Source organism: Malus domestica, chromosome 07, assembly GCF_042453785.1.
Source record: "Malus domestica chromosome 07, GDT2T_hap1".
Lineage (NCBI taxonomy): Eukaryota > Viridiplantae > Streptophyta > Magnoliopsida > Rosales > Rosaceae > Malus > Malus domestica.
Window position 1 is genome coordinate 3,089,950 of NC_091667.1, and position 13,189 is coordinate 3,103,138.

The 13,189-nt window shown below is 36.5% G+C and overlaps 1 protein-coding gene across 2 annotated transcripts; it reads left to right on the forward strand.

Annotated features, from left to right (window-relative positions):
- The first annotated feature begins 175 nt into the window (after positions 1-175).
- LOC103438551 (protein PTST, chloroplastic-like) lies at positions 176-5,756 on the forward strand. Of its 2 annotated transcripts, XM_008377089.4 has the most exons (9): positions 176-475; positions 875-909; positions 1,194-1,509; positions 2,401-2,490; positions 3,284-3,352; positions 4,071-4,176; positions 5,048-5,136; positions 5,287-5,399; positions 5,474-5,756. In XM_008377089.4, exons 2-9 carry the CDS (start codon positions 875-877, stop codon positions 5,574-5,576), a joined length of 921 nt encoding a protein of 306 aa, XP_008375311.2. In that variant the 5' UTR covers positions 176-475; the 3' UTR covers positions 5,577-5,756. The 2 variants fall into 2 exon arrangements, with proteins under 2 accessions (XP_008375311.2, XP_070681263.1); XM_070825162.1 differs by lacking the exon at positions 875-909 and having other exon boundaries at positions 294-475.
- Positions 5,757-13,189: the final 7,433 nt, after the last annotated feature.

The following is a 13,189-nucleotide window of genomic DNA, read 5'->3' on the forward strand; positions in this document are numbered from 1 at the left end:
AGACTATTAATCTGATTAAGCCTTTATTGCCCGATTGTTTGGGCAATAATTATCCCCTCACGTGAAGTTGCTCTAAACAATATTAACTACAACAAACCATTCACTAAAATAGTTTAATTAAGAATATAATTTTGTAAATCTTAATAAATCATCGTAGGATAAGAAATTATACCACACAATTCACTCAATTCTCGCTTTTTATCTCTGCTTGCCGCCCTTCTCGCTCTCTCCATAATTCTTCAGGTAAATAGGTGGAGTTTAGTAATTTTAATTCTTTTTTTCATTAGGATGTTGTGATTATATGTGTGGCCTCTTTTTATTGGTTGCAGAATGTCTCTTCAATCTAACTCCTTTCTTTCTCCATTAATTTAGCTCCTCCTCCTCCAACCGTCCTCCAACCGTCTCTCGGCTACCTCGTCACATCCTCCGCCTTAGTTTCAACCGGAGCTGCTACTCTTCGTTCCAGCTTTCTACAGTAAGTCCTATCAATTTCTTTTCATTTTTACGTGTAGATTTTCCAGAGTTGAAATGTGAGCTCAATTCCATTATTCAATTGATGGGTTTTCTCTAATTCATGTAAAGAAACCATTTTATATGAATTTATCGCATTTCGAGATCACGGATTAGTAAACGAGCTATAATTGTATTGTGGGTAGTGGGTGTCGGTTCAAGAACTGTCATTTTTCTACAGTGTGCAGCTTAATTTGATTAGATTGTGCTGTTAAAGTTAGAACAATTGGACACGAATTACAGTCATTGGTTATTACTTATTGGTTCCTTTTGACAGAGAAGTATTGTTACTTTGATTTTAGAGAAGTTATTCAAGTTTCTTGCAAAAATTATGATCATGTTTTTCGTTGTCACGATTTTCCAGATGGAATCAATCAACATGGAGATAGGTACCGCGCGGTAAGCTTTCTTCACTTTTATAGATAAATTCAGTTGGTTCCTCCATGTATTAGTTGAAAAATCACTAAACAAACACTGTTTTTACCTACAGACCATTTGCATTGACGCTTATCGGAAACATTAATTCTGCATGATTTGCTCTTGCACTATCAATATACTTAGTTAACACTGCTGATATTGATAACTTAATCTCCATCGTAGTCTTTCATATTCGTGGCATTGATGATGTCGCTAAGTAGTTATGAATTTTATTTTCTTATCATCATTCATCGTAATCTCGACAGGTGTTGCCTTGACAACCGAGTACTGTGGATGTCAAGAAAAGGTTCAAGAAAGTTGGAATGGAGAAATATCCGTCCACTTCCACACATTGTAACTACTGGGAAATTAAAGTTGAGCTATCAGAGGTTGATCTTGATGGGTTCTGAAGTTTCTACTGGGAAGCATCCCCTGAACCATTTCTTCTGGAGAGTACATTCAATTCCCACTAGTTTGGAGGAATCATCATCAGCACATGCAGAAACCTATAGCGGAAACGATGAATATACAGATAAAGATTTGCAGGAGGAACTTCCTTCTCAGCCTTTAAGAAGTAATGAGGTACTCATGCCACTAATTAGTTTAACATGGTAAATTGGGTAGTAAAGGAAAATTTTCCCACCCTTAAATTCCATGGTTATATTTTTCATGGTCAAAATCCATATTTTTTTATAGCACAGGTTCGTGATAATATCTAGAATTTGATATAATCTCTCACTATGGATCTTGGAACTGGTCCAATCTTTTTTGTGTTATAAATCCTTCACAGCATTTAAATGTATGAATTTCCTTTTCTATTTTTTTAAGAATTCTTGGCTACCGGTGGCTTTATCTGTATTGTTATGAACCCACACTTGTTAGTACTAGATAATAGACAGAGATAGTTTTTTTTTTTTTCTTTTTCAATTTCCATATATAAAATATATATTTCTTTTGAATTTCAGATGTTCAAACTATCCTGATAATTTGGATTGGTGCGAAGAAAATAAAGTGTTTGCAGATTAACTTATTAAAGTTCTATATAATTTGGTATCTGTTTTTTTAGGCGTTTCCTACACTAAAAATTGTGATACTTTAATTTTGGGATAAAGCTTGATTTTCCTACTATTTCCAGTGTTGGTTAAGGATTCATGCTTTCAACCCTTCTGTTGCTCACACGTAAATGAAAATAGCGAGTCGTTTGGTTTTTGCTAAAGGAAAAATGGTTAGATGTTAATGTGAACACGTGATTTAAAAGGTGTTAACTCCAATAGTTACCTAGATTCCGTTTGTTCTTAAGTATATGGTAGTGTTAACTGTTAAGGCTGGAAAGAAATAAAAGGACTTTTGAATATTATTAAAGGGAAGGTTGGGGAATACTAAGATCTTGGACTTCACTTTGGGCATGGGTTTGTTTGATATTTCAGGAATATATTAGATCTGAAGAACTAACTTAACGTAAAACGCTATCAGTTGCAGTCACTGCTAGCTGATTCTGAAAGAACAAAGCTCGTCAAAAAACTAAGTGAAGCCAATCAACAAAATCGGTTTCTCAAACGACAGGTTTGTATGTATCTGTAACATTGGCCTTTCTATAACTTGACACCTGATTCAATACGTCATTTAAATTCTCCTTCATCATTTTATGGGAGTGGCCTACCTTTTATGCTGTTGCCATCTGTGTTGATTTCTTAATTGATTTGATGGGGTTAATAATATGCATTTAGGAATGCATTCTTGCAGCAGTGTGTGTTAATTCTACTGAAGAGTGAAAGACTCTTTCACAAACAGGAAAGTAGATTAAAACCTTGTTGAGTCCAGTGCTTTTCAATGACACTCCATGGCTATCAGTAAATACTCCATTTAAAATAAAAGCCATATTACTGGAGGAAAAGAAATTATAACTGAGAGATGAAGCGTGAATGTTAAAATTGAGTTGTTGGCTTGTTTAGCATTAGCATATGAGTATTAACAAATTTATACATAAAGGTTCACCTATTCATAATCTCATTTTAAATTTGAAGGTAGTTGAATTGAATATACTGAAAGGTGACGATGCGCACACCACTTTCATCATTTGGGTTATGAGAAAAATGACACAAAAAATATTGCATGAATTTTTGTTTCAAATTATTTTCTTCACCCAATAGCTCGTCTTAAGCTCTTCGAGAAAATTAATGTGCATATAAGTTGTAACTATAATTCATGGAGCTGTTCAATGGAGACATCTTGGACGTGCATAAGGTTATTTCGTTTAATCATCAATCTTCATATACATCTTCTTTGGTCTTTCAGTCTAGATTGCTCTATCATGTGTCATAGATTTGACATCTGAGATTGATTGTCATTTATACAGTTGCATATAAAGGAGGATGCGTTGGTTAACTTCAAAAGTGAACTTGCTGTCTTGGAACTTCAAATTCAGGTAACATATTTTACAAGTGCTGGTTGATCTGCACATCTTGCATGAACATATGTCAACACTTGTGACTAATTTAAGGCCCTAGAGATCAGTATTTTTTTCACATGTGAGTCATCTAAGTCCCAAGATAGGCATTCTCTCTTTCATGTTTGGCCTCTTTAACATTCTACAAATCCCTTTTTTATACAAAAAATGGTTGTAGGTCAAGCACTATTTGGAAGGAGCAAGTAGTTCCAGTCCCGGTTTTGATAAAGTCATATCCGCTGCCAAAATGCATTTAGTTAGACGTTTATAGTTGCTTGATTTCAAAAGCCATCTTGATTGAATTCTGCTAAAAAGGTCGTACCCAGTGCACAAGGCTCCTGCTTTACGCAGGGTCTGGGAGAGGTGAATGTTGGCTAGCCTTACTCCCATTTATGGAGAGGCTGCTCCCAAGTCTCGAACCCGAGACCTACCGCTCATGAGCGAAGGCATTTGTCATCGCACCAAGTGCGACCTCTTGGTTGAATTCTGCTAAAATAAATTAATCTTTAAGAATTTCAAACATCAAAACATAGGATCTATATATCATAAACCTTTAACCTTTACAACAACCGCTTTACTAATAACATACCCATCCGCACTTGTTGAACATTGTGTTATCATGCATTACGGTCCCACATGATTCAATAAAGTCGAAGACTTGTGATGGCATGATTCCTTTAGTTGTTCTAATGGGCAGGCTTTGGTGAAATTGGCAGAAGAAAACACCAATTCTGTCATTCCTGAAGGTTCAAGAAAGATTAATGGGAAATACATTCAATCCCACCTTCTTTCCCGTTTAGAAGGTAACTTGCTCTAGATTGATTTATTTATTCCTTCTTACTCACTCTCTTTCCTTTTTCTGCTAAATCTTTATTCCTCTCCTGATAACTGAGAAATTTTGTTAAGAAGCATTATATAGCATCATGAAACAAATGATTCCGCACAAAGATAAGTGTGTGTATTTTCTTCTCTTTCAATGGCACGATGTTTCCTAAGGTGCATCTCCTCCACCAATGTAATTGAGCCATTGCATGAATAGGTGCCTTGAGATGTTCTCTCTGATTTTCTGTTTTTCCTAAAAATATATTTGTAATCGATATTTAAATTCATTATCAGACCATCGATATCTGAACAATCTAAATAAGTCATATACGGGTTACAATCCTATAGTGACAAGTAATAAGAAACATAATGTAGGAACAAAGACCACTTGGTTGAGGAGTGAGAAAGGGAGGAAGGACCACTTAATAGTTGGGATTCAGAGCAGAAACCTAAGGAAGAAGGTTGGTTGACTCTTGGCATTTGGGGAAAAGAAATATGCCTTACTTGGTAATGGTGGTGGTGATCACCTCTTGAGTAAAACTCCTGGGCATTAGTCATTTGGAGTCGATACGGTTTTCATGCAAATGGTTAGGATTCTTAAGTTGAAAGAGATTATTTTTTTATATCCTGTATAGTACATGGGTTATTCCTTATGTTCTCATCTGATCTTCTGAACTTTGGTATTTGGAAGTAGGATAAACATTGGCAAGATATTTGGGTGGGGAGCCCTGTTTTAACTTCAGAATTGTTGTTTCCCAACTTATATCGGATTTCTTTGAAAATGCTGTCATGTCGTTGTTGCGCGTAAACTTTCCGTATGTTCTAACCAAAAGTACTTTTGCATGTGTGAAGCTGTACATGAAAAGTTGAAGGAACAGATAAAGGATGTTGGTGCTGCACAATCCAAGGAGGTTCCCCTATTCTGGTGCGGCATGGCTGAGGTAAATATAAGCCTTTTACTGGGTAATTTCTTTTCCTCAACTAACGGAGTGTGGTAATGATGAGTGACTTTCTGGAATATGATGATTCGGGTCACTTTCTTCTTCATTGCAAAGAAAATGATGACAAGAGTGTTTTTGTCTTGATAACAGAGTGTGCAAGTTATGGGCACTTTTGATGGATGGAGTCAAGGAGAGGATTTATCTCCAGAGTACACTGGTTCTTTCACTACATTCTCGACAACATTAATGCTGAGACCTGGAAGGTACCTACCTGATCACTCAACTATTCCTCCTCTTCCTCCCTTTCTTCACTCTGACTCGTAATTTCATTTTGAAGGTACGAAATCAAGTTCTTGGTTGATGGAGAATGGAAACTATCACCAGAATTTCCTACAGTTGGTGAGGGATTAACAAAAAATAACTTGTTAATCGTGGAATAGATCGAGGTCCACAGATAAAAGGATGTTGGTCCTTATTTCTGCTTTTGGTACGGAAAAACCCAACATTTTAACTACAGATAAAGGATGTTGGTCCTTAATTCTGCTTCTGATGTACAGAAAAACCTAGTATTTTAACTGCTAGAGCAGAAAAGGAAAAAGAAACGAGCATTTTATCTAAAATCTCCGCGAAACTGTTTGCTTTGTATCGTTATACATAATCAGATGCGGTGTATTGTGCTTGATACTGTGGATACTGTTGTATGTTTGGTACTGTGTCAGATCAAGAGGTTGGATCAGTTGTATGTTACAAGTCGATTGTTTCGCGATATGGCCACTGCTCTTGAAGTGTGGACCTCTATGTCAATGGAAAAATACTCCGATCATAAAGGCTGGTATTAAATGAGTTGGCCGTGCTCCATTTTCTAGCCCGACTCGGCTCATTTAAAGTCAGCACACATGGGTTTGGGCTGTGCTTGGACTGACCAAATCCCATTTAGATAAAATGTAGGAGTATGTTGATGATAGAATTTTGAATCACGAAGTTGTTGCAAGGTTACCTGTTTTTTAGTTAGGAAAATTTTATTTAAACTCATCTAACTTATTTTTACACCCAACTTACTCTTTGCACTCATTTAATTTTTAACTAAACTATTAATATCTTTTTAAACTCAAATTTAATATCTAATATACCCCCATAAACCCAATTCAATATGTGAATTTATTTTTACACCCATTTAATTTTTAGAAGTTTGGCGAAGAAACCACCCAGAGGACAAGGACGTTGTTCTTGTTTGTGAGCATAGACAAATGGTTACAGATCACATATCCCACTAGGTCGTGGGGAATCAAATTCCACATATTTTTCTACTACATTCAACACATATAAATACGCCTTGTATACAATGCTAGTCATCACATATCCAATTCTCAAATCTCGTTTTTTATCATGGGGGGAGCCACATCCTATTTCAACACTCGACATCATCCTTGAGTTGGCATGATTCAAGGTCATGTTGTTTGTGGCAAAGACCTCGTCGGGGATGATCTTGCAAACATGGCACAAGAATGCTGATTGTTTGGTGATATGGTCACTGCTCCTGAAGTGTGGACCTATGTGTCAACGGAAAAATACCCCGGTCATAAAGGCTGGTACTATAATAAGCCAGTAGTGCTCTATTTTTCTGGCATAGCTCGACACAATTAAAATTAGCCCACTTGGGTTTGGACCGTGTTTGGGTTGAACTAATTAATAAATGGATCGTGTTGGCGGATTTCATTGAATTAAAATGTAAGTGCAACTTTGCCTAGCTGTTGCGCAAAAATTAGTTGCAAAAGTTAATTTATCTACTATATTAGAGTAGAGTACTTACTCTCAAAATGTAGGTGCAACTTTGCCTAAACTGACACATCCCGACCTAGATTGTCCACTAGGACTCCGAATCGAGATGTGTCAGTTTGGTATCAGAGCCAATCCCGGGCCGGGATGTGACATAAACCCTATTTATTTTATTTTTATTTAATTTTATATATTTTATATTGTTAACCTAAATTATTTTCTTTATTTTTTATTATTTACTTTGCGCGACAAATCAACATTTCATTGCCTAAATCCTATTTATTTTATTTTATTTATATTTTAAATTGTAAAATAAAATTATTTTCTTTTTTATTATTTTTAAAAACTTTGCGCCACAAATACTAATATTTCGTCGTATAAACCCAGTTTATTTAATTTTTTTTATTTTAAATTGTATAATAAAATTTATTTCTATAAATTTTGTGCGATGAACCAATATTTTGTCACGCAAAATTGTTAAATTTTGGCGGGTGCCGAAAATGGGATGCGTGAAATTTAATTTTTAAATTTTTTAAAAACTTTGCGTGACCAATCTTTCATCGCGTAAAGTTTTGCGCGACGAACAAATGTTTCGTCGTGCAAAACACTAAAAATTTGGGTGGATGCAAAAAAATGGGGCGTGGGAACTTAAAAAAAAAATATTTTTTAAGACTTTGCATGGCCAATCTTTCGTCGCACAAAGTGATACAGTTTTTAAAACCAAACCAAAATAACTCCCCCACAATTTTCTCAATGTATATCTCTCTAGTTATCTTACCTGTCATCTCTTTCCCTTTCCCCAAATCAGACCCCCTCTCTCACACTCAATCTCTCTCTCTCTCTCACTATCTCTTCTCACTCTCTCACTCTTTCCTCTCTCCCTATCTCTCACTCAATCCTCTTTCCCTATCTCTCACTCACTCTCAATCTTGCCAAAAAGTATTTTCTCTCTAAATTTTAATTTAATTTTTTATTAATATGTGTTTTTGGAGTTAATTTTGGGTTTGGGGTTGGGTATAGGGTGAGGGGTGGAGTTTGGGGTATGCCGATTTTAGGGGAATTTATGCCCATTTTTTGGTATTATTTCATGTTGTTTTTTTTGGTTATTTGACAATGTTTATTTTTTTGTAGGGAATCGTCAGGACTTGACGGTGAAAGTTGAGGAGTTGAGGATTATGACGCTATCAGACTATATCCCCCCCCCCACCACCACTACAACAAACTTGGATTAGGATTTTATTATTGTAATTTGTTGATTTATATGTACATTTCTAATAAAATGTATATTATGGATAATTTGATCACTATTTTTCATTTGTAATTTTATTTTGAATATGTCAGTTTAAATTAAAGTAATTAAAAAAATAAAGCTATACAATTAAATTAAATTAAAAAATTAAAATTAAAGAAATCTTGCGCTACCAAATATTTCGTTGTGCAAACAATTACTATAATTAAATCAAATAATAGAAATAATAAAACAAAAGGTCAATTTAATTAAATAAAAAAATAAAAACCAAAAACATTTGTTGCGCAAAATCTTACGCTACCACATATTTCGTCGTGCAAAATGTTAAATTAATTTAATTAAATAAAAAAATCAAAAATAAAAAACTTTGCGGGACAAAATATTTCGTCATGCAAAGTACCTTCGTGCAACAAAGATGAATTTTCGTCGCGCAAACCCTATTGTCATGAGCTTTGCGCGACGAACCATGCACGACAAAAATTCCGTCGCACAAGATTTTGAGCGACGAAATCTTATTTTGCACAACAAATCTTATTTCGTCGCGCAAAGTGTTTTTTGTATTAGTGCTAACTGTTGACAAACTAAGATACAAATGTTTTGCATATTCTCTTAAAGAGTTAAGTTCATGGGGTTAGTGAACAATTATGACAACCCGTCCCTGATTTTTCATTTTTATAAATTTTTAAAATAGTGATTTTACAAAAATGTCTTTAGAGGCAAAGATTTTGACGTATGTTGGCCAAAGTTAAGAGACACAAAACTCATTCCATTAGGGTATTCTCGAAGTACTCATCATCATCAAAGCGTGGGCGCAAGCGGATTGAAATTGGAGTTATACAAAAGAAGTTATAAACGAGCAAAGTTAGGGATGAAATTGTAATTTGATAATAATTTGGATTTCTCCAAACAATTCTGAGGTGCCACGTGGAGTGTCGTGAATAAGGGAAATGCGCTCTGCCTAATTAGAAAATGAGGAAGGAGGAAAAGGGAGAAGAGATAAGCAACACCAGATTCCTTACGACCCAGTTCCCTTCCGTTGACCCGACCTGTATTCGAGGTATTTCAACACCGATTCCATCGTTTTCTCGGCGAAACGACCGTTGCCACCACCTAGAACCAGCTCCATGACCTCCATTCTTCAAGTTCCACCTCAAATTTGGGTGAATTTTGAAGGAATTATTTTGTAAAACATGTTCATTTGAGCAACATCATATAGCATGCAATTAACAATTAAAAGGCGGAATCATGCTTGTATGTACTCAAAACAAAACATGACCATGAAATTCAAAGCCTAGTAGATTGGTGAACCAATAATCAACTCAAAAACAAAGTGAGTTGAAATTAATACCTTTGTAGATTCCTCTTTGCATAAGCAAAGGCTAATCACCCAAAGAGATAAGGGCCTTCATTCCTTGCTTCTTAGATCCATGGATTTGGATGGAAGAATAGGTTCTCCAAGTTCCCAAAATTGAGAACCTCTAATTCTCGACACCAAGGTTCGATTGTAGAAGAAATGAGTGACCTTGGAGTAGTAGGATTGCTAGATGTACCCTCCAAGGTGTTGGCCTCTTTAGAGAGAAAATGGAGAGACAATTCTCACCCATTTTCCCCAAAAATAAACCCTTATTTCACTTAATGAATATTTGGCTATAAAATTATTTATATAGTCACTTCTTTAAGTGACCTAAACAACCAAAACCCTAATTCATTTCATCATGGCTGGCCATTTAGGGGATTTTGGGCTTTTGGGCTTTAATGAATCTTCATTCATTAAATTGTCATACAACTTAAGTTAATGGGCTTGACGTTCGAAGCCCATTGGGCCTTAAGGTCCAAAACTATCCCGAAGTCTTTAACGAACTTATTCGTTTGATTAATTAACATATTAATTAATCCTTGCCATAAATAAATGATTAAACCATTTAATCATTCTTACTCATTTCCGTTTAATCTCCAATCTCCACCTTTCACGGTGTGCGATCCATTAGGTTCCTTTTAGCGAGGTAGTGGGCGATTAAAACCATTTTACATCGATTGTGAATTGAAACTATTTTCAATTCTCCCTTTAGTGATTATACACGTTTAGGGCTTCCACAAACCATGAGTGACACCTAGCAGCATATCATGGTTACCCAAGCCAATCAGAAGAGGTTAGAGAACCTATTCAGTTCGGGATTACAAATGCAATACGGTCCTTCTCTAATCTAATACTCTTGACCACATTGTTTGGTTTGATAGTTTATTTTCTCATGTCTACTATCCAATGTGTGTCTTGTGCTTATATGATTACCTTGAATGTGATTAGGAACGCATTCCCAAATCTCATTCATACTCTGGCCAGAGATTCAAATCATATCAGAGAGTATTCTCCTTCAAGCGACTTGAAGGTTAGAGATCCCTTGTTGCGCATTCACTTGTCTCCATAGCTAAGCGGCTTGATCCCAACGATGCCGTGGACACCCTCCTGATGGAGTGACTTTGACATAATCAAAGATCAAGGTCTTAACCACAAGACAACTATGATGCCTCAGGTCAAAGGACTAATTTGCATTATCCCAACCATGAGTTCTCATGTGACATGGAATATGAGAACTCTTCGTTGATCGCGTTCAGTGAACTCATTCTCTATTGAGCACCTACCGTACTTGTCTTGATGTCACACACACCAATGAATCGAGACTGTTCACTCTCCCTGAGAGAAGACATAGTACGTACCGATCTTAACGGACTACCAATGCCCAATTGGCAATCCTATGATCAGGAACATTTAGGATGTGTCTAAGAAAGAATGGTCTCAGGAATCTAACTTCATTAGATTACATTCTCCCAATCACATATTCCTTGGACTTTATCGTTTAAGCATATAACATTTATATGAGACGGCTCAAACAATAATTTATGCCCTTTATATGTTAAACTGGATTAGTTTAACATGTGAAATATCCGTAAAGTATCATCACATGATTGGCTTTAGGGCACATTTCCAACAAATTTGGCCTTGAAACGGAGAGAAACTCCCAAGGGTGAGTTCATGGGTGTAACGGTGGGGATCCACCGCCCGTGCAGCCATCAATGTCGATCAAACCCATCAAAATACTTCCCTTAAACCTAGGAACTATGACCAGTCATTTGTTGGGACGTTGGGGTTCGATTTGGTAACGATTTGAAGAACACCCATATTAGGGTTTCGGCTGGTTCAAGACAAATTGGAGCACTTCCTGGTCAAATTGGACTTGGCCACAAGTATAAAACTTTATCTACTCGTTGAGATCTTCATTTTTGTAAATTTTGGTAATTTTTGGAAATAGGTGAATTTTCTGGCGAGTCGAGGCAGCCGATCGCCACCCACGGCTGCGCGTGCGGAGGCTCGTGGTCAGAGGGCCGTCAATGCTAATTTTAAGATAAATTAGATGCCTTGGGCTCAGTTCTGATAGTAGGATGGCGTAGGTTGATTGTTGGAACCTAAATTCTCTACGATACATTAATAGGTCATTATATGAATCGATGATTCGACTGTTGGATCGTCACCAAAATTAAAAAAATTATAGTAAGTAATATTTGAGGACCATAGAAACTTACGGATTGGGAATCTGATGTATGGATTTTCCCGAATTAGATTTGTAAGTTTATAAAATAAAACGTTAACCGCTATTTGGTTTTGGCAATTAGCGGAGATCCGACCATTGATTCGTTCCAAAAATTTAGTATGTTATTCTAGAAACATAATGTGGATCTTTGGAAGTTGCGGATCGGAAATCTGAGTTGTGGATCTCCTAGATTAAGTTACATAGGGTTATAGACCCTACTGTCGATCTTTGATTGACGGTTGACTTTTGGTCAATGAGTCTCAAATCATTCTAGATCGTCCTTAAGGATGTGGTTTATGTAAATTACATGTTCTATCAGTAAGGATTTTGAGATGCGATTTGATATTTGCTCTAGGCGACGGTCGTTCGTGACATCTCGATATTCGTGCTAGGGAGTTGTAGCGCGGACTCCAGATGAGTGGGCTTTTGGGTTATATATATATAGACACTTATGTATGCTTTATGTTTTTCCCAGAAATTGTTTTAAATGAAATGTGATTGAAGTGCCATGTCATAATGTTGCATGATGCTGCGGAGGCCCAGGTAAACTACAGGTGAGTACAGTATGATGTTAGTGGTTGTGATCTATATGGTTATGCCTGGATGCATTTAGTGCTCATTATCCTGCACCCCAATGTTAGTGCTGCCGTTGGTGGCAAGGGCACAATCCTTCACGTGATGTTCACCTCCCCGCACCACATGCTCACTTTGGATCCAAGTTTAGTGCACAGCCCTGTTGTACATACCACATTAGGTGGTTCTGACTCATAGGTGACCTGTGATTATTCACACAGCCTTCACGTGATCGTAGCACTTGAGCGTACATATTTACACCTAGCCCTGTCGTACAAACCACATTAGGTGGTTCCGACTCGTATGCAGGAATAGATTATAAGCTATAGGTTCAACCGTACAGGTCACGTTAGGTGACTCCGGCTGACATATCATTTTACATTGATTTATTTCACCTAGCTTACATATTTATTGTTGCGATAGTTGGCATGACATATACCTTATTTCCAATGCTTTCGAGAATGATTTCTATATACGTATGTAATATTATTTTCTGGGAAATTATACGGGTTTTATGGTGAGAGGTTATTATATTTTCTAAAGAGAAAGATGTTTTCAAAAACTTTGTTTTTGCCTACTTACATTTTCTGTTTTGTGCCCCTCTAGGTTTTAGTTGCTGAAAGTTCGTATCGACAAGGATTCTTGACGAATCTCAGTATAAGTGGCTATCTCTGAGGGTATGATCTTTACCCACACTACTGTACTTTACTTATGCTTTGACAACACATGTGAAGTGGGTGCATACCAGCTCACCAGCGCACTCTGATATTTAGACACTTTTAGGTTTAAATTTACTCACATTTTCCATATCATTGCACTTTATGGCTTCGTCACCTTCTAGGTGTTGGCCAACACAACTTGATTCGGA